The 22,881-nt window shown below is 37.0% G+C and overlaps 1 protein-coding gene across 9 annotated transcripts in view; it reads left to right on the forward strand.

Annotated features, from left to right (window-relative positions):
• The window catches only part of LCOR (ligand dependent nuclear receptor corepressor), a 147,089-nt gene that overhangs the window by 59,625 nt on the left and 64,583 nt on the right, over window positions 1–22,881 (forward strand). For all 9 annotated transcript variants that reach the window (XM_064595094.1, XM_064595097.1, XM_045878534.3 and 6 more), the window contains 2 exons: window positions 6,005–6,070; window positions 6,412–6,491. In XM_064595094.1, coding sequence (XP_064451164.1) covers window positions 6,005–6,070; window positions 6,412–6,491 — 146 coding nt within the window. The remainder of the gene's footprint in view (window positions 1–6,004; window positions 6,071–6,411; window positions 6,492–22,881) is intronic.

Below are 22,881 nucleotides of genomic sequence, written 5' to 3' on the forward strand. Positions count from 1 at the left end.
GATACACTGGGAAAGCTGGAACATTAGTAAAAAGGGATTCTTTACCTTACATTACCTTGGATAAAATATAAAAGATTATATCATCTGGTGCTTTTCAGTTGTTGTAGAGCTCCCTTATAATGGAGTTCAGTGTGCTGGTGGCAAGTTCTACACCTGAGTTTTAAGCAAAGAACTCCAGACACTGTCAGTCCCCCATTTTACCAGGATATTAGTTGATGATTGTTACCAGCAAGCTATTTTATAAAATAATAATACTCTATTGGAGATTTTATACCAAGCACCAAGTTTTACAAGGATCTTGATGTAAAAATTGCTAATTTTCTGATGTGCTCCTAGTTTTCCTTGAGACATCTTTGTCTCTCAAACTGCTAATCTCTATACTGGTTTCCTCAGAGAAAAGGTTCCCAAGACTCATGAACCCTTTTTTTCATTCCATCCATAACAGTTTCTTTATTTCAAAAGTACAGACTATATTGCTTACTGAGGTTGGCTACGTATTTGATATGCTCCTGTCCTGTTGTTTTTCATAACCTGCTTTTCCTCTTTTGGTTACAAATAAAGAGGTAGCGAGCATGATTGATTGATTGATTGATTTATCTATATTTATTTATTTTAAAAGATTTTATTTATTTATTTGACAGAGACAGAGCAAGAGAGGGAACACAAGCAGGGGGAGTGGGAGAGGGAGAAGCAGGCTTTCCGCAGAGCAGGGAGCCAAGGAACCTGGGATCATGACCTGAGCCTAAGGCAGACGCTTAACGACTGAGCCAGCCAGACACCCCTAAGCCTTTCTTTTCTTTTCATACATTTATGTCTTACCTGCTCAAGGAGATTTAATGCTCTAGGAAGGCTAGGCAGGTTTTCCTGTTTCCCATTTTTTTTCTCTTATACTAGGATTCTACATGCCTGGTTTTTAGTTTCTGATTAATCATATAGTTCTCAAAAACAAAAGATAGAAGATTAAAATTTTTCACATATTCCCTCTTCGATCTAAATCATACTTGCAGGGCTCCTGGGTGGCTCAGTCTTAAGCATCTACCTTCGGCTCAGGTCATGATCCCAGGGTCCTGGGATCAAGCCCCGCATCAGGGTCCCTGCTCCGCGGAAAGCCTGCTTCTCCCTCTCCCACTCCCACTGCTTGTGTTCCCTCTCTCGCTGTGTCTCTCTCTAAGCTTGCTTCTCCCTCTCCCACTCCCCCTGCTTGTGTTCCCTCTCTCACTGTGTCTCTCTCTGTCAAATAAATAAAATAAAATCTTTAAAAAAAAAAAAAAAAAGAAAGGCTTAGATAACCTATGATAAATTTTATTTGACAGAATACTTGCATAAACAGGGCTTTGCATGTGCAGAAAACAAAACAAACAATTGACATTTATTTAAAAGGGGAGAGTGATAAGTGAATTCTGAGGATAAGAAAACTGGAAACCCAAGCTTCATGAGGGCAGGTACCACGTCTGTTCACCATTGCCTACTCAGTGCTTGCCGCTGTCCCTGGTAGGTGGTAGGCTGTCAGTTAATATATGTAATATTAAATAAACAAATATGTATTTGTTGAACAAACTGAAGAGTGCCTTGAAGGAGATAATATTTGGGCAGAGATGAGGTGGAAAGGCTTGAGAAAATAGTAGGAGGTAGAAGTGATGACTAAATACATCAGAATACCAGTGTGACTGGAGCTGTGAGAATGAGCACAAAGCTCTGGGAAATAAGGCTGCTAATGGTAACTTGGAGCCAAATTATAAGCAACTTTGATTGTTGGACTTAAGAATTTGGGATTTGTTTTTTAAACAAAGTAGAATTTCTCTGAATAGATAGTAGCATTGTCAAAAAGCAGTGTTTTAGGAATAGTCTGAAAACACAGTGGAGGTTGCTGTGAGGAAGAGCCTGGAGACCAACTTTGAGACCATTTGTGATGTTGGATAGGAATTCTTGGGACACTAGTTAATGTCCTATAAAATTATTAATATTTCCTTCTATGTAATGTATTACATAAAGATGCTTTTTAAGCCCTAGTGTTTGAACATAATGACATGGCTGTCTTTTTCAGTATTTATTTAATTTTCCATGGTATTTTGTTTAATCTCATGGCTTTTCTATGAGATCATGGTATAAATTTTGAATGCATTTGTTCTTCCCTTATTTGCTTTTTGTTAATGTCAAGCATAGCACATGAGCCATTTCTTGTTGCTATGCAACTGTTAAATTCAATATTTAATATTCATAAAACTGAGTAGCATTAAATTCATTTAATAGAGGGTAGCAAAATACGGCTTTACAGTTTCTAATTGATAATATTGTGAGGTTTAACGTATGTTACAGATATGAGCAAAATAGGGGTGACCTGTTTACAGTTGCTTTTTTGATCAGAATTAATTATGCTTAAAGCACCAGTCTTTTTCTTGTTTGATTCCTTTTGGTCTTTTCCCTTTCATGGCTTTTTGCTATGTGATTCAGTTTTTGCTGGTGTCTGTGTGTTATTGATGAAGTTTTTATTTTATTTCAGATTCTGTTATCTTTTATAATGTTTATAATTTTCTTTTTCAAAGCTTTTATTTGCTTTTTTTTTGTTCTGAGTATTATTTCTTGCTGTATTTACATTTTTCCTTTTCAAGGATTTATACTTAGTATACAAGTTTGGAATTTGTTATAATTTCATACAAATCCAAGTGAAAGCATATTAGATAACGCTCTTTGGGACAAGAGCCACCTGTAATCTCCTTTAGCTAATTGCAGTGCATACTTGGTACTTTCAAGATAATAAAATGCTTTCATTAATATTTGTAAAATAGGAGGGTTTTAGAGTTGGAGACAAGCTATGGGATTCGTTTAAGGGAAGAGAAAAAAAAACTAGTGTTGAGAATATCTAGTTTGTAGGCCCCAGATAGCTAGGATCTAGCAATTCCTTTTTCGTTCTCTTACCACCATCTCCTTAACCTCTAAACCCCAGTTGAACCCTTTCTCTTCCCCAGTGTAGGGAAGAGAGGCCATAGTAAATTAGTGGAAAATGTTCTAATTATAGTAGGCAAATAATAAACAGGCACAGATAACTCCAATTTGCTTGAATAGGTAGCTTGATTTTATTAATGTCCTTGGAATAATTTTGATGGGAAGAAATTAAAGAGAGTTGAAAAACAATTGCTCCTTCATAATAAATGAAAAATCTAGAATCTAGAAAACAGTGTAGAAAAATCAGCTGTTTAACTACAGTGTAGATAATACAAACTCTAGAGATTACTCTATTGAAAAAATGCCTTAATGCTGTGGACAAAAAAATCCCTTACACTGCATTATTATTCTTAAATTTCAATCTTTTTTATTTTTTATGATCTTATTTCTAAGTAATCTCTACACAGCATGGGCCTCAGTCCTATAACCCTGAGATCAAGAGTCTCATGCTCCACTGACTGAGCTTGCCAGGCATTCCTGTATTATTTAATGAGATAAAATACTGTCTCTCTCTCTCTCTCTTTTTTTTTAAGATTTTATTTATTTAATTTGACAGAGACACAGCGAGAGAGGGAACACAAGCAGTGGGAGTGGGAGAGGGAGAAGCAGGCTTCCCGCCGAGCAGGGAGCCCGATGCGGGGCTTGATCCCAGGACTCTGGGATCATGACCTGAGCCACCCAAGCACCCCTAAAATACTGTTTCTAAGGACCATCTTTTCTACCCCTTTATCTTTCAAACCCTTTATGGTGATTGTATTTGTGGTAAGGAAGTGCTGACTCTGTGTGTGGACCTCATGTATCCACCTGGGTATAGTATTTTAAATTATTGGGTCTCCCTCCCTTTTGAGCATAAGAGTACTTAATTTTTTTATTCTTTTAAGATTTTATTTAGTTATTTGTCAGAGAGCAAGCGGGCACAAACGGGGAGCGGCAGGCAAAGGGAGAAGCAGGCTCCACGCTGAGCAAGGAGCCCAATGCGAGACTCAATCCCAGGACCCTAGGATCATGTCCTGAGCCGAAGGCAGACGCTTAACCCATTGAGCCACCCAGGCGTCCTAAATTTTTTTTTTAATTTAAGTTTTACTCAGTTAACATAGAGTCCGATATTGGTTTCTGGAGTAAAATTCAGTGATTTATCACTTACATACAACACCCAGTGCTCATCACAAAATGTGCCCTCCTTAATACCCTTCACCCATCTATCCCATCCCCCCACCTGTATCCCTCCATCAATCCTCAGTTTGTTCTCTACCGTTAAGATTTTCTAACGGTTTATTTCCCTCTCTCTGTTTCCCTCCCTCCTTCCCATATGTGCATCTGTTTTCTTTCTTAAATTCCACATAGGAGGGCGCCTGGGTGGCTCAGTTGGTTAGGCGACTGCCTTTGGCTCAGGTCATGATCCCGGAGTCCCAGGATCGAGTCCCGCATATGGCTCCCGGCTCAGCGGGGAGCCTGCTTCTCCCTCTGACCCTATCCCCTCTCATGCTGTTTCTCTCTCTCTGTCAAATAAATAAAAATAAACAAAATCTTTAAAAAAAAAAAAATTCCACATAGGAGTGAGATCATATGGTATTTGTCTTTGACTGACTGACTTATTTCACTTAGTATAATAATATACTGTAGCTCCATCCACGCCCTTGCAAATGGCAAGATTTCATTCTTTTTGCTGGCTGAGTAATATTCCATTGTAACTATTTTTTTTTTTTTTAATTATAAACCTGTAAGTGATAGTAGACTGTGTGACAAAATACATAGTGCCCCAAAATACATTGTACATACCAGAAATTCAGTAACACTTTTTGTATTTTCTTAATTACGGTAACATTTTTATGCATTTGAAAGGTACTGTGTACACTGAATGCACAAAATATATTCTTTCTGAAGCTCATGTTTTTAAGTACATATGGATTCATGGACCCATTGTAACTGTTTGAGCTCCCAATGAGGTCCATAGTTTGGGAACCACTATTCTTAACCCATTATTTCTGTTATGTTATATAAAGGTACAATCTGATTCCTTTCTTCTTTTCCCCTCCTTTTTCTCTTAATGAACCATAAGAAACAGCAAGATGGCCAAGATTTTTAAATTGTTTTTCATTGAGTTGATCAGCAGTATTTGAGGTAATAAATCAGAAAAGTATTTTTTTAATACTGGTAAAAGGTGATAACATTTTAAATATTTATGTATAGGTATATTTGAATTTTCTGTGTGTATAATTAGTGAGTTCTACCTTCATAAAAGAACCAGCAAGTAGTTATTGTGGCAATGTGAAATAATTACAAAGGTGTTTTTCTTTTGAAATATTATGTTATGGCCTTTTTCTTTAGTGATAATGGTGTTCTCGGTGAGGATTTTCCTTCTTCAGAAACTTAGCTTGAGGGGCGGCTGGGTGGCTCAGACAGTTAAGCATCTGCCTTCAGCTCAGGTCATGATCCCAGGATCCTGGGATCGAGCCCCGCGTCGGGCTCCCTGCTGGGCGGGGAGCCTGCTTCTCCCTCTCCCTCTGCCTGCTGCTTCCCCTGCTTGTACTTCCCCTGCTTGTACACTCTCTCTCTGTCAAAAATAAAAATAAAATCTTTAAAAAAACAAAACAAAACAAAAACTTAGCTTGAGAAACCTATGATCTCAGTTGATATTCAGAAACATGCTATTTAGATTAATCTAGAATGCTGTGGAAATTTTGAAACAATTTGACCTTTTATTGGGAAAGGTGCCTTTGTAAAAATGGGATTTGGGCATTTATGTAAGGAGGTATTTGGGATTTTGTAAAATGATAAGAGAACCTGTGAGTTTCCATTCTTTCGTTGGTTATTTCTAGTGTTGTCTGTTTTGTATTGTTCTTGAATGTGCTCTGAATTTGTATTGAATGTTGATGATGGACAAAAATGCAAATGCTTCTTTTAAATTTGTCATTGACACTCTTTCCTCAGCATCCCTTCAATAATAACCCAGGGATCCTTGAGGACTGGAAGAATACACTATCGTTTTTTCAGCAACATATTGATATTACATTACCATAAGGAGTATTATTGTAATATGGATTTTTCTTCATCCTTTCAGGGTTTGAAAGTATTCTTGAAGGGCTGTTTGGACCTGCATTATTAAAAGATCTCAGTTTATTTAAAGGTATTCAAGTTTTTTTTTTTCTTTTGGTATTTCAAATTCTTCCTGGTGACATATGTGATATTTTTGTGATTTAAGCCTCCGTCTCCTTCTTTTTATTCAATTTTATGTGAGTTAAAGCTGTATCCCTGTAAGCATCTTTTTGTGTTTAGTTGATAATGCAAATATATGTATTAATAAGGTATATTAACTAGTGAGCAGTTATTAAGAATTTTAAGACAAATAAGAAATCTGTCTACCCCTTAGGGTTTTGTTTTTGTTAAAATAAATATTTTTGATCTCATTTGTTTCCTGAAAAATTCCTTTTCGTGACTGTTAATTTAGTATTCCAACTATTTTTGCAGACTGTGAACCTGAAAACATTTCTGATTGGACTTTTGATGAAAATTGTCTATTCTGTTGCTTGAGAAGAGATAAAGTAAAGGTAACCAAAAAACTTGTGGAACTTAACTAGCGTGGTATTTTATAGTTGTTATTTTTTCAAAATTTGATTACTTTGTTGGAGGATTTGTAGGAAAAGGAAGGCATGATTCCATATTTATTTATAAAAGATTTGATAGTAACTCAGTTTTGCTATTTAGACTGTTTCTAGTGTGTTGATTAGCCTATTGAGAAATCTGTATCCCAACATGCATTCCTTTATTTATACAGTTACTAGGCAGAATAATTAGCTAGATCTCAAACTGTTGGGTGTATTTTAAATATGAAATATATGATAATTCAAGCAATGGGAGTCATTTGTACAAAAAGCAGTAACATGGATCTGGATCAAGTAGTTACTAATTCATGAAGATTTATGACAAACTATGGTTTATGCTTTAGTATAAGATGTTTCTTCATACTATTTGAGCATGAATGCTGTTTATATTCAGTTGTAGAAATTGGCTGTACTTTTGGGTTTCTGTTTTTATTGCTTTGTGTTAAACATAAATGGAGTTTGGGTTTAGAAACATTAATTGTTGGAAATATTTATTAATAACGGTTTCCTGTCTTATGTTTCTTTTTATGGTACTTCTGTTCCCTGTTTTGTTTTATTTTTTTTTAAAGTAGGCTCCACGTCTAGCGTGGATCCCAGTGCAGGGCTTGAACTCATGACCCTGAGATCAAGACCTGAGCTAATATCAGGAGCGAGATGCTTAACCAACTGAGCCACCCAGGTGCCCCTGTTCCCTGTTTTAAAGCTTTGGAAACATTTTTAATTCCTTCCTCCCCGTTATACACTTCTAACAGGATCATTGGCCAGGTTCTATAAATTCTTCCCTCATACGGAGTTTCATTTTTTCTTTCCACAGTCATTACCATAGTTCATACCGTTAGCATTATTTCTGGACTACTGAAATAACATGATTGGTCTCTTTTAGTTTACTTCAGTCTTTTAAACACTGCTACAAGTTTAAACTCCTTCCCCCCAACCCTCGCCCCTCAAATAGTGTGAAAACGTCATTGCACACACACTCAGTTTCCAGCGACCTTTTTCATTGTATTCTGGATTTTTAGCCTAATGTTCTGTGCCTCAGTACTCTCCACAGGTCAGTCCACTTCTCTTTCTAATGCTGCCCTCTTTCTAATGTTGCTTCTATACAGTTTTTTTTTTTTTCAGCTGAACTAGTGCAATCATTTGTAGTAAACAACATGCTTTTACTACTTAGACTGTAGCATTGCATACCAATTGTTCTTTATAGCTTGAAATTCCCCTGCCTTACTCTTAGCTTAAGCTTCCACCCTCCTGTCAGTGTCAATTGTATTCAACCCTTCACACTGTTGTAGTATCTGTAACAATTATTTTTCAATTAATAGTCTGCCTTATTTTGTTCCTGTTTCTCGATGTTTATGTCTTATGTTCTTAACTACATTGTCAACCTCTGAAGGCTATGAACCATGTTGTGTATTCTTTGTTACCCCTCCTTGTAACCACTGTACCATTATTTACCATTGTTGGCAAGTTGCTTTAAAATCTGAAAGCCAATTTAAGAGCTTTTCAGTATTCTTTTATGGCTTCCTTTTGTTGCTTACTACATGAAAGTTGTTATTGTGACTATCGAGGATGGTCTGTTATCATTGAATTAATGTGGAGAGTGTTTTGAAATTTAATGTGGTTTGAGAAAGACCATAAATTAAGCAAGTGTCAGTGAAGTTGAAGTTGGTCATTTTAAACTGTGTGTGTGTGCATGCATATGCATGCATGTTGTGACTATTGAGCAAGTCATTTAATTGGCATTTTGGTGGAATAGAAGGAGCAACTATTAATTACCTCTTTTAGGGTAGGATTGGGAGGAAAGCCCTTCTGTGTTCAGTAATTGAGTACAGTATATTCTTGTAGTATGATTGAGTTTTCCATTGCTATATGAGGGTAAAATATTGTATGAATATTTTTAGAAGACAGAAATAGCAAGGCATGGAACCATGTAGCATTTAAAACAGCTGTTATTGTTTTAGCTCCTCAATTTCTATTTGCTTTTCTAATTAGAAAGAATATTTCCATTTGACAATTTAGCTAGTTCTGGGAAAGCTGATATTTTCCACTAGACGCTTCACTATCTTTGGAATTTATTTTTTTCAGAGACAGCCGTAACATCTATTGCGGAAAATAGGAAAAAAGAGAGCTTATTAGAAGATGTAAATTGTCAAGTATGTCTCTCTGGTTGTGTTAGACTTAAAGTGGTTGAACTGAAACTTTTTGAAGGCACTTAGAGCATCTCATCTGAGAAGGACTAGAATGTGGAAGTAAATATATCCAGTGGGTTGAATTTTGTACTTTTTAAGGCTGGCTTATTAAGAGTCCAAAAAAGGAAGAAATCTCTGCAGGGTATGGTACTAGCCAGTAGGTGGCAGCATAGAGCATGATAGTGGAATCTTGAGTTTGAGGGTGGTGGCATGATGAGATATCCAGGTATTTGGAAAAGCTGTTAGAAATACTGGTCTGATGGTTGGGAAAGAAATGGAGGTTATGCATATTTTTTCATTTTGGACTTTCAGTAGATACCGAAGCTGTTAAAGTAAATGCATACTGTTTGCTTATATTTACTTTATAAAATATGTAGGTAAAAAATACAAAGTCGTCTCTTTGGAAAATAGAACAGGCATTCACCTAGAGATTAGTAAAACAATTGTTGGTCTACCCTTCAAGATTCTATAGTGGTTAGAAAGCATAAATTTTTTTTTTTTAAGATTTTATTTATTTATTTGACAGAGCGAGAGAGAGAGAGAGACACAGCGAGAGAGGGAACACAAGCAGGGGGAGTGGGAGAGGGAGAAGCAGGCTTCCTGCTGAGCAGGGAGTCCGATGCGGGGCTCGATCCCAGGACCCTGGGCTCATAACCTGAGCCGAAGGCAGACGCTTAGCAACTGAGCCACCCACGTGCCCCAGAAAACACAATTTTTAAGGGATAGGAAAGTAACATTTTTTTGAACATGTACTATGTGCCGGTTACTTTTATTTGTTCCCATTTAAATCCTCACAACAGTTGTATAAAGTTGGTTAAAGGCATATACCAGTTTTATTTTATTTTTTATTTTTTTAAAGATTTTATTTATTTATTTGACAGACAGCGAGAGAGGGAACACAAGCTGGGGGAGTGGGAGAGGGAGAAGCAGGCTTCCTGCCCAGCAGGGAGCCTGATGCGGGGCTTGATCCCAGAGTCCTGGGATCAAGACCTGGGCTGAAGGCAGACACGCTTAACGACTGAACCACCCAGGCGCCCCAGCATACCAGTTTTAAAAATAAGAAATTGGAAGGGTTGCAGAGACTATTATAGGCAACTTCACATGGCTGGAATTTGATCCATGTTTTTAGAATACATGCATTTTGATAACATAACTAGGAACAGTGTCACACGAAGTGGAGAGCAGAAATTAAAGTAGAACTTGGAATGATTCAGTTTGAAAGAGAGAAGAGAGATAGAGTGTAGATGGACATGAGTGTATTTGAAATAGCCAATCTCAGCTGTGCCTAGGAATCTACGAGTGAGTACCTACCTCACTGGCTGCCTTCTTTCTTTCTTTTTTTTTTAATTTATTTTTATTTATTTATTTATTTATTTATTTTTTTTTTAAAGATTTTATTTATTTATTTGAGACAGAGAGACTGAGAGAGAGAGCACATGAGAGGGGGAAGGGTTGGGAGGGTCAGAGGGAGAAGCAGACTCCCTGCCAAGCAGGGAGCCCGATGCGGGACTCGATCCAGGGACTCCAGGATCATGACCTGAGCCGAAGGCAGTCGCTTAACCAACTGAGCCACCCAGGTGCCCTACCTTCTTTCTTTTCTGTTTCTTGGGCACATACTAGGCACTCTGTAAAATATTTACTAAATGAGTACCTTTACTAAATAAGGCTTAGTAAACTTGATTATATTAATTAATAACTAGCTTTTGAGTGCTTACATGTGACAAGCATAAACCCACAGTTATCTGTTTATTCACTCATGAAGCTTTTATACTTTTTAGCTTATTTTTTGAAATAATATTAGACTTATAAAACAATTGCAAAAACAATAAAAGGAGTTATTGTATATCCTTTACCCAAACTTTCCAAACGTTAGCATTTTATGTAACCACAATACAATTATAAAAATCAAGAAATTAACATTGGTGCCATATTATTTAATCTGTAAATCTTTCCCAGCTAGCCAGTAGTCTCAGTAATGTTATGTTTCTGGTCCAGGATCCAGTCTAGGATCACACTTTTTATTTAGTTGTGTATTCTTAGTCTCCTTTAGTTTGGGATAGTATTTTTTGCTTTGCCTTTCATAAATTTTGAAGAATACTGACTTTGGTTTGTAGAATGTTCCCTCGATTTAGGTTTGTGTGATGATTCCTCATGATTGATTTTAGGTTATGCATTTTTGGCAAGAATTCCACAGAATGATGTATCATCCTTAGTGCACCCTATCAGGAAGCATACGGTGATGTTTACCTTGATCAGTTAGTTAAGATGATGTCTGCCAGTTTTCTCTATTGTAAGGTTTCAGTTTTTCCCCCTTTCATACTTAATAGATACCTTGTGGAGAGGTACTTTGAGATTTTGTAAATATCTTTCTCATCATATATTAATTTTAGCAGCCATTGATGAATGTTGCTTAAAAAAATTACTACCTAGAGTTTACCAAATGATGATTTTCTATTATTCTGCTTCTATTAGTTGGAATTCTACTCTTGAGGAAGAGCTTTCCCATCTCTAGGGGCACCTGGGTGGCTCAGTGGTTGGGCTTCTGCCTTCGGCTCAGGTCATGATCCCAGGCTCCTGGGATCGAGCCCCGCATCAGGCTCCCTGCTCAGCGGGAAGCCTGCTTCTCCCTCTCCTGCGCCCCCTGCTTGTGTTCCCTCTCTTATTGTGTCTTTCTCTGTCAAATAACTAAATAAAAATCTTAAAAAAAAAAAAAAAAAAAGCTTTCCCATCTTTGTATATATGTATTTCTTTGTTTACCTATCAATATGGAATCATGGATTCTTATTCTATGGATTATAATTCATTACAATCATTTTTTTTTTATTTTGTAGTTCACATTGTCCTAGATTTGGCCATTAAGAGCTCTTGCAAGTTGGTTCCTCATCTTTTTTTTGACATGTTTCTATAATTTTTTTTAATAGCACTTCTTTTCTTTTTGGCACCAAAATGTCCCAGACTTATCTTTGCTTTCTCTGTCTCAACTCTGCATTTCTCCAAGGAACCTTATTTTCTTTTATTTAGAGAATTGTAGTAGAAAGCAAGGTCTAAGCACTAGGTGTCTTTATTGGTACTAGAGGGTCATTACCTTTAGGTCTCCTCAGTTGTCTGAGTTAGGAAATACGTATTTTTACTTAAATTTGTGTACATATACATCAGTATGTTTATAGCTACTAAAAACCATCTTGTGAGGCTTTTAGTAATTGTGTTGATAGTATGAAGAGTTGATCCAGTAGTAGTGAGAGGGTGTTGGAGAGAGAGGAAGAATAAAAAATTGCTTTCGGCAATTTTTGTCCCTAAAAATGGACTCATTCTAAGTGATAAATCTATGCTATGGCTATGCTTGTTTGGCTGAGATAGAGTAGAGATAGCTCTTGTAGAGTAAAGAGCATGGATGTTTTACTAACTAGGGATGATGGGAGATAAGGTGTTATACCAAAATCTAAAAATAATTGTGCTCTAAGGAAGTTTGTTATAAGACTGTTAGTAAGTTTAGTATTTGACTAGCATTTTAGGACAGTGTTTTAAGAAGACAGGACTTGAGCTGCATTTTTGAAAAATACATAAGCAGAGATGAGAGGGGCATATCCTAGGTGGAGCAGAACATTTATTTTTGGATATAACCAGGGATAAGTTTAGAGCCAGATCATACAGATACCCTTCATTGCCCAGCTAACTGAGAAACCATGTAACGAGATTCTTTTCATATTTATCATTAGTCTTTCATGTTGCATTTAGTCTGAACATAATTTCTTCTGGTTCATGAGTATACATTAATTAGAAGTTTAGATACATCTTTTTAACATTTTACTTTTTGCTATTTTAGGACATTGAAAGTTTATAGTAAGAGCATATGGTGATCTTGTTACTATTTTGTCATCATATTCCACATGTATTTATGTCCAGTATGTTAGTTTGGGTATATTCAGTGCTGCTTGATATAACTTGTCTGTCATCTTGTCCCAGAGCACCACAGATCATTAAGTATTCACAGTATGTACTATATGAAAAGAACAATGGAAAAAAATGTATTAATATAGTGCATATCTATTAGGGATGAGGAAGAAACAAATATGAGAAGTTTAAAGGTTACTTATTTATGAGATTTAAATAGATACAGGGCAGAGTTATATGGATACCACAAGTTAGTACATGATGAATTAATTGCTCCATTAACTCTGCAGATTTAAATTGTGAGACTTAACTTTGTACTTCCAGAGACCTTTTATATAGATTATTTTAAAAGATTAAGGAAAACCACTTGTCTCAGTGAATCAGTGCTCAGTCCAGGATCCCATAAAATATTGAAGTGGGTTTTTTTGAACTCCTACTTACATGTGGATTTTTCCCTAAAACAAATAAGGTTTCAATAAACTATTAATCAGTGGTTAGCTCTATTGTGTTAAGTTTTATGTGGTCAGAGTTAACCAACGGACTAATCATCTGGCACATTTATTAAATGTCTGGATCTGTGGTAGGCCAGGGAGTATACCCGAAGAAGTGAAACACTGATTCCTCCTTATGGACTGTTGGTGAGGCCATGGGTAGCTAATGCAATTAAAGGAGATTTAAATTAGGGAGAGTTAAATCATCCATTGGACATGCCCAGAACCAAAGCTCTAATGTAGGTAGGAAACATTGAGAGTAAAATCCCTTCCTTCATTCTAGTATATAATATTCGAAAAGATAGTGGATAATAGAAGAAAATTTAAGTACTAAAGCACTTGAGAGGTGAAGTGGATGACGCTTAATCAAGGAGATAGAACGCATCCTGAACCTTAAAAGGCTTTGTGTTTTAGAGTGATTGGTTGGTGTATTCATTTTTAGGTTGTAATGCAGAGGAATTTATAGTGAGAAAATTATAGAAAGCTCTTGTAATAACCCAGAAAATGATCCTGAATTAGGGTTGTTGCTGTGAAGGTATATAAGGAAGGTATGTATGTAAGGAATCTAGAATAAAGTGTTGAAACTTAGTGATTACATGAGTTTATAAATAAGGGAGAGCGAAATGATACTGACAGTAAGCTTTCCAAGCCAGGATGACTTAGCATGGTGAATTAATAGAAGTTGAGAAATTAGAAGGGGAAAGATGTGGTGGCCAGTTTTTATACCAAGGATAATGAGGTTATTAGCTGAAAGCAGTTTGTGGTGAAAGTGAACATTTAATTGGAAGTGTCCAATAGGTAAGAGTTGTGGAAAAGGAGTTGAAATAAGAGGTCTGAGCTGAATATATGTTTGTAGGGTTTCTGAATACATGTGGTGGTTGGAATACTTGAGCAGATCAATCTTTGGTGAGGGATAAAATGCATATACTAAGAGCTGAAGACCTTCATTTTAGCAAGTAGAAGAATCAGATTGAAAGGAAGATAGAATCATAGAATAAATGAGTTGCCCATTGTGGATCAGATACCTCCCTGGCCCCATACTGTGTGATGAGTATGAGTTGTGTTTGTTGTACTAATATGGACTCCTATGCTGTTTCCCCAAATGGGCTCTAAATGGATTGACAAGTACCCCCAGACATACTACAGTGGGCTTTGAGAGAATAACTTCTCAAAAATATTGGCTGTAGGAGCCAGACTATAAGTCTGACAAGGTTAATGAATAAATGGCTCTTACGGGAATTAAGAAATAGATATAGTCTACTAGTTTGAAAAGTTGTCACTGACAGGAATGATAGAACAGGACCAGAGAAAGAATGGGCAGTTGGTTTAAGTAAAGGTTTTGTGGGGAGGAGGAGAAAACTTATGTAATGTTTATACCCTTGGAAGAAAAGAAGCTGGAAGAAAGGAAGACATTAAGGTTATTAAAAGGTGGGAACAGGGGAACCTGGGTGGCTCAGTCGTTGAGCGTCTGCCTTCGGCTCAGGTCATGATCCCAGGATCCTGGGATTGAGCCCCGCATCGGGCTCCCTGCTCAGCGGGAAGCCTGCTTCTCCCTCCTCCACTCCCCCTGCTTGTGTTCCCTCTCTCGCTCGCTCTCTCTCTCTCTCAAATAAATAAATAAATAAATCTTAAAAAAAAAAAAAGGTGGGAACAGTTGAAGAAAGCAAGATTGTAAGAATCAACAAAGGGACGCCTGCCTGGGTGGCTCAGTCAGTTAAGTGTCTGCCTTTGGCTCAGCTCATGATCCCAGGGTCCTGGGATCGAATCCTGCATCGGGCTCCCTGCTGAGCGGGGAGCCTGCTTCTCCTTCTCCCTCTGCCCCTCCCCCTGCTTGTGCTTTCTCTCTGACAAATAAATAAATAAAATCTTAAAAAAAAAAAAAAAGAAAATCGACAAAAAATTAGTTACTGAATAGTAATGGGAGATTCCTTTTGAAATAAGAATACAGTCAGTATAATTATAGGAGTTAACAGTTGCCAGGAAATAAATGAGGCAAGAATAAGTATAAGAACCCTGGCTAACTGACTTGCTCACACTGAAGGCAAAGAAAAGTGAGGAGTTCTCAGATACGAAGGTGATGTTTAAAAAAATAAGGGAGAAAATAGGCTATAGTAACTGTACTGCTCTCATTTGAACTGCTGCTTGCAGTTTTCTAGTTATACTAGCAAAAAAAAAAAAAAGATACTTTCAAGAAAATTAATAAGATTGCCTCTTCTGGCAGTGCTTTTTTTTTTTTTTTAACCATTTCTTTGTTGTTTTTCTTTTTTCTTTTTCCAACTTTTTTTTTTTTTTTTAAGATTTTATTCATTTGAGACACAGAGATAGAGCATGAGCAGGGAGAGAGGCAGAGGGAGAGGGAGAAGCAGGCTGCCCGCTGCTCGATCCCAGGATCCTGGGATCATGACCTGAGCTGAACGCAGACCCTTAACCATCTGAGCCACCCAGGTGCCCCATCCCCCTTTTTTTTTTTTTTTTTAAGATTTCACCCATTTTTTGAGAGAGAGGGAACACAAGCAGGGGGAGTGGGGGGGAGGGAGAAGCAGGCTTCCCGCCAAGCAGGGAGCCTGAGCCCAAGGCAGATGCTTAAGGACTGAGCACCCAGGCACCCCTTCTTTTTTTTTTTTTAAACAGAGATATAATTGACATATAACATTAGTTTCACATATATAACAATGATTCAATATTTGTATATATTGCAGAATGATCACCACACAGTTACATAGTTAACATCCATCACCACATAGTTACAGTTTTCTTTTTCTTGTGATGAGGACTTTTAAGATTTACTCTCTTAGCAACTTTCAAATATGTAATAAGGTATTATTAACTATAGTCACCATGCTGTACGTTACATCCCCAGGATTTATAAATGTAATTGGAATTTTGTGCCTTTTCCGTTGTGTGTAAATAGATAGACCACATTTTCTTTTCTTTCTTTTTTTTTTTTTTTAAAGATTTATTTATTTGAGAGAGACTGTGAGCACAGTGGGGAAGGGCAGAGGGAGAGGGAGAGAAAGTCTTTAGTGGACCCTGCACTGTATGGGGCTCAATCCCATGACCCCAAGATCACAATCTGAGCCGTTAACCAAGTGCTTAACTAGCTGCACCACCCAGGCCCCGCTGGACCACATTTTCTTTATCCATTTCATCTGTCACTAGATGCGTAGGTTGCTTCCATATCTTGGTTTTTTACATAATATTATAATGAACATAGCGTGCATAAATCTTTTCAAATTAGTTTTTTTAATTTTCTTCGGATAAATACCCAGAAGTGGAATTGCTGGATCATATAGTTCTATGAAAAATTTTGGGGAGAACCTCCATACTGTTTTCCATAGTGGTTGCACCAGTTTACATTCCCACCAGTAGTGCATAAGGGTTCCCTTTTCTCCACGTCCTCACCAACACTTGTTTCTTGCCTTTTTGATAATCGTCATTCTAACAGGTGTGAGGTGATAACTCATTATAGTTCTGATTTTCATTCCCCTCATGGTTCATGATCTTTAGCATCTTTCATGTACCTGTTGCCCATTTGTATGTCTTTGGAGAAATGTCTGTTCAGATCCTTTGCCCATTTTTTAATCAATTTCTTATCCCTTATCAGATATGTGATTTGCAGATATTTTCTCCCATTCAGCCAGTTGCCTTTTTACTTAGTTGATAGTTTCCTTTCTGAGCAGAAGCTTTATAGTTTGATGTAGCCTATTTGATAAAGCTTTTTTTTTTTTTTTTTTGCTTTTATTACCTTTACTCTTAGTGTTAAATCTATAAAATCATCCCAAAGACTGATGTCAGGGGACTTTACTGCCTATATTTTCTTCTGGGAGTTTTATAGTTTCATGACTTATGTACAAGTCTTTAATCTGTTTTGAGACTTGTATGTATGGTGTAAGACAATGGTCTAGTTTCATTAATTTGTAATGTGGGCTGTTCATTTTTCCCAACACCATTTATTGGAGAGACTGCCCTTTCCCCATGGTACATTCTTGGCTCCTTTGTTGTAAATTAATTGCCTATATATGCATGGGTTTATTTCTGGGCTTTCTATTCTATTCCACTGATCTGTGTGTCTGTTTTTATGCCAATACCATATTGTTTTGTCCAGTTTTGTTCTCTTTTTCTCAGCAATGCATTTTTAAGTAAGAAGAAATTACTAAGTGAAGTCTAGATTTTAAAAAAATTTTATTTTTGTCAGTGTCATTTTCATTTTGTCAATGTAAAAACAGGTTTTTTTTTTAATTTAAATAGATCTTGAGCTACTTTTCAACTCTAAAATTTTAAGATTCTCTGAAAAATCTGTTTTTGAAATATTGCTTGAGATTTGTTTTGTTTTGGTTTGGTTTTGGTTTATTGAGGAGAAGATTCTTAAAATTAAAGCCCTGAACAAGTTTAGAATGTTACTGGTTCTACAAAAATTTAGGTTAGAAAGAGTCATATTAGATGGAGCCCCTCTCAGTGTTTCATTTGAATGTCTTGTGCTGAGTCAGTCTTTCATTTCTTTCTGGCCATGGGTGTAGGTCTTACTTCTTTTTTCTTTCATTTCTTATGAACTGGTATTTGCATATTAGGCTTTCTCTTTGTTTTTTCACCTCTTAGAGCATATTTGTTCTGCTTCTCTTCCCTATTCTTTATTTTATTTTATTTTATTTATTCATTTATTTATTAGAGAGAGTTCACAAGCAAGGGAGAAGGGGAGGAGTGAAAGAGGAGGGAGAGAATCTGGAGCAAGACCCTGCGCTAAGTGCAGAGCCTGATGCGCTTCCCCTATTCTTTAGTAGATTTCTGTCCTTTTTGAAATTGTTTGCATTTAGATTGTGCCTTTTATATTTCTTTTTTTTTTTGTAATGTTTACTGTCTTAACCGTTTTTAAGTGTACAGTTCAGTAGTGTTAAGTATATTCACAATTTTTTTTGTAACCAGTCTCCAGAATTCATCTTACAATTGCAACTGTATCCATTAAATAACTCCCCATTTCCCCTTCTCCCAGCCCCTGGCATTCGCTATTCTATTTTTTGTGCCTGACTTTGACTGCTGTGGGTACCTCATATAAGTGAAGTCATGCAGTATTTGTCATTCCCTGACTGGCTTACTTATTTTACTTAGTGTAACATCTTCAAGGTTTGCTGTGTTGCAACATGTCAGAAATTTTTTCTTTTTTAAGGCAGAATAATATCCTACTGTGTGTATATACCACATTTTGTTTCTCTACTCATCCAACAATGGACATTTGGGTTTGTTCCACCAGTAGTAGACACTTGGATGCTTCCGCCTTTTGTAAATAATGCCGTTGTGAACATTGGTGTACAAATATTTCTTCAAGACCGTGCTTTCAGTTCTTTTGGGTATATGCCCAAAAGTGGAATTGCTGGATCATGTGGTAGTTCTATTTTTAATTTTTTGAGGGACCACCAAACTCTTTTTCCACATCAGCTGCACCATCTTAACATTCTTACCAATAGGGCATAAAAATTCTAATTTATCCACATCCTATCCAACACTGGTTATTTCCTGTTTATTTGTTGTTTTTTTATAGTAGCCATTCTAATTTATGTGAAGTGGTATCTCATTGTAGTTTTGATTTGCATTCCCTTATGTGATGTTGAGCATCTCTTCATGTGCTTGTTGGCCATTTGTACATGTTCTTTGGAGCAATGTCTATCAAGTCTTTTTTTGCCCATTTTTAAATCAAGTTAGGTTTTTGTTGTTGAGTTCTAGGAGTTCTTTCTAAATATTAAGCCCTTATCAGAATTGATTTGCATGTATTTTCTCCTGTTTTGTAGGTTACCTTTTTACACTCTTGACTGTGTCCTTTGATGGATGGAAGCTTTTAAAATTTTGATGTCCAATTTATCTATTTTTGCCTTTGTTGCTTGTTCTTTTGATTTCATTTAAAAAAAATCATTACCAAATCCAGTGTTATGAAGCCTTTCCCTCCTTTGTTTTCTTTTAAGGGTTTATAGTTTTAAGTCTTTGATCCATTTTGAGTTAATTTTTGTGTTTGCTATAAGGTAAGAATCCATTTTCATGCTTTTGCATGTGGGTATCCATTTTTCCCACACCATTTGTTGAACAGAGTGTCTTTTCTACCACTAAGTGGTCTTGGCACTCTTGTCAGAATTCAGATATGTGAGGGTTCTCTCTCTCTCTCTCTTTTTTTAAGATTTTATTTATTTGAGAGAGAGCCCATGTGAGTGTGGGGGAGGGGCAGGAGGAGAGAGGGAGAAGCAGACTCCCCACTGAGCAGGGAGCCCAGTGGGGCTCAATCCCAGGAACCCGAGATCATGACCTGAGCCAAAGGCAGACACTTAACTGGCTGAGCCACCTAGGTACCCCTGGGCTCTCTCTTTTATTCCATTAATTGACGTGTCTGTCTTTATGCTAGTACCATATTGTTTTTTTGTTTTTTCTTAAAGATTTTATTTATTTGTCAGAGAGAGAGAGCGCACAAGCAGGGGGAGCGACAGGCCAAGGGAGAAGCAGGCTCCCTGCTGAGCAAGGAGCCCGATGTGGGACTCGGTCCCAGGACCCTGGGATCACGACCTGAGCCGAAGGCAGACGCTTAATCAACTGAGCCACCCAGGCATCCAAGGGCCGTATTGTTTTGATTACTGTAGCTTTGTAATATGTTTTGAAATCAGGAAATGTGATACCTCCAACTTTCTTTTTCAGGATTGTTTTGGCTCTTTGGGGGCCTTGAGTTTCCATAGGAATTTTAGGATGGATTTTTTGTATTTCTGCAAAAAATTGCATTGGCATTTTGATGATGGTTATGTTTTAAATCTGTAGATCATTTGGGTAGTATTGACATCTTAACAATATTAAGTCTGCTTTTTTTCTTTCTTTCAAAAAATTTTGTCAATTCCTTATTTCTAAAGTTAAAATCAGTAGCTATGTATTTCACTTTTATTATGTCAAAAGTACCAGCTACTGTGGTTGAAATAAAGGTACTGTGAATGATTAAAAAGTAGTTTTAGGGCGCCTGGGTGGCTCAGTTGGTTAAGCGACTGCCTTCAGCTCAGGTCACGATCCCGGAGTCCCGGGATCGAGTCCCACATTGGGCTCCCTGCTTGGCGGGGAGTCTGCTTCTCCCTCTAACCCTACCCCCTCTTGTGCTCTCTCTCTCTCACTCTCTCTCTCTCTCAAATAAATAAATAAAATCTTAAAAAAAAAAAAAAAGTAGTTTTAGCCACAGATGCTATTTTCAAGAAATTTATAGTCTAGTGGAAGAGTTGAGGTAAGAAATATGTATACACACACAAATAATTATTTTTTTAAGATTCTATTTGTCAGAGCGAGCGAGCACAATCAGGGGGAGCGGCAGGCAGAGGGAGAAGCAGGCTCCCCGCTGAGCAAGGAGCCTGATGTGGGACTTGATCCAGGACTCTGGGATCATGAGCTGAGCCGAAGGCAGACTCTTAATCGACTGAGCCACCTAGGTGTCCCCACACACAAATAATTATAATACAGGTTATAAAACTAGTAGTGTCAGAGTAGTATAGATAATGTGCTGTAAGAGTTCAGAAAAAGGCAAGATTACCCTTAGCTTATTATTGCCCCAAATATGCAGTTGGATATCCTTTTGTTTATAATGGTCTTGGGCATCTAGGGACATCCATAGTCATTATGGAGAACAGATTGAAATTCAAAAGTTTTCTGATTGAGTTGTGGATGAGAATGGGGATAATATAAACTTTGAATTTTCAGCCAGTGGAAGGATATAATAAACCCTTGCTGTTGACTGTGGAGGTGGTTTGCATTTCTTTTAATATTTTTAATGACTGTACATGTATAAGGGAAGGAAAGCTGTAACTGCAAATGCTGAGTATAGATATTGGTGAATTGAGTGTAGTGGTAATAACAGTCGTTTGCCACTTAAATTTTAGGCTTAATTTCCATGAAAAGTAGTAACAATTAGATACACTGATAAGAGTCATTCATGGTAGGTTTGTTGTATATTTTGAATACCATATTTAATTCCTGATGTGTTGTCAAACTTCAAACTTTGTTTTTTCCTATTCTTTAACTTGATGGTTTGCTGAACAAAATTGACATATAGTAAAATTGTATTAAGCACAGCAATTTTTATTTTGTTAGTGTAAAAAGCAATAATTTACATGAAGTAAGGTTTCTTTTTAGATAACTGACCTTAAAGAGTATGAGCATTTAAAATGGTGGAGCCATTTTCCTTAAGACTTGCTGGCATTTAAAATAATGAGATGTAGGAGAGTGGCATTTAAATCAATGAGTTGCATCTTGTCAGCTCTTTTTAGTTCATTGCTTGAAATGTCAGTAAGCTATGGGTAGCAGACATGGCTGTAGCTACAGGCCCATGATCTACTGGGTAGGCTTGCTAACGTAATTATTAAAAACTTTGCATGCATGCACGTGCTTCTAATTCCCAGGTTTTCTATACCATATTGTGTGAATTTTTTTTTAAAAAAATCATTTAAATTTGGAGAACACATGTACAGAGCAAGGAATGGTCTTGAATTTAGATAGGGATGGTTCTAAAATGTTACTCACTCACTCCTGAACTCTAGGCCATCTTACCTTTTCCAAGTGAAATTTGTCATCATTTATTCCATTTCCTTTCCTGAAGTGTTATCTTTCATAAAGAAAATCAGCAACTGTGTAAGTGTCCTTCCCCATTCTTAACCCTCCAAAACACCAAAACTTGTAAGGTGACAAATGTTAGAGTTAGGAAAGAAACTTGAGGAAATGTTAATCTTTATATTTTGTTTAAAGTTTAATCTTATTAACTATTGCCCTAAGAACGAACTTCCATGCTGACATACTTTTGTTGCTTTATTCAATAATGTCCTTGCTATTTCAGGGACTAGTGGAACTACTTTTGTTACAGTTCTTGGAGAAATCTAATAATTCTGTCGGGTCAGCAAACTGTGGCTTGTCTCCAAGTCCAGCCCACAGCCTGTTTTTGCAATGCCTACAGGCTAAAGAGTTGGTTTTTAAAAAAGGGGTGGAGGGAGATGCAATAGAGACTGTATATATCCTTCAAATACTAAAATATTTACTATCTGGCCCTTGATAGAAAATGTCTTCCTCTCTTTTGAACATCTTCATCAAGTTGTTGAGATATTAAGAGAACCCTGAAAGTTGTTAACTTCCATATCTTATCATTCTCTTTGCTTTTCTTCTGTGTATTGGAGCAACTGGTAACACAAACAGATACAATTTAATGGCAGGACAGCTGGGGTTATGAAGGAGGGGATGGGAGAGAGACAGGGAGATCTTGCCCACCCTACCCTTTTTTTTTTTTTTAACCTTTTTCCTTTGAAATAATTTCATTTTAAAATTTTTTTATTGGGCACCTGGGTGGCTCAGTTGGTTAAGCGACTGCCTTTGGCTCAGGTCATGATCCTGGAGTCCTGGGATTGAGTCCCACATTGGGCTCCCTGCTCAGCAGGGAGTCTGCTTCTCCCTCTGACCCTCTTCCCTCTCGTGCTATCTCTCATTCTCTCTCACTCAAATAAATAAATAAAATTTAAAAAAAAATGTTTTTTTTAATTAGGTAGGCTCCATGCCCAGTGTGGAGCCCAGTGTGGGGTTTGAACTCATGACCCTGACAGATCATGACCTGAGCTGAGATCAGGAGTTGGATGCTTAACCAGTTGAGCTACCCAGGCACCCTAGAAATAATTTCACATTTATAGAAAAGTTGTAAGAATAGTATAAACACTTTTTTTTTTAAGATTTTATTTATTTGAGAGAGAGCGAGTGAGAGGGAAAGTACAAACGGGGAGGGAGGGG

Source organism: Mirounga angustirostris, unplaced genomic scaffold (genome assembly GCF_029215605.1).
Source record: "Mirounga angustirostris isolate CCGP_5_RB_7025 unplaced genomic scaffold, mMirAng1.0.hap1 SCAF_6, whole genome shotgun sequence".
NCBI classification, from domain to species: Eukaryota; Metazoa; Chordata; class Mammalia; order Carnivora; family Phocidae; genus Mirounga; species Mirounga angustirostris.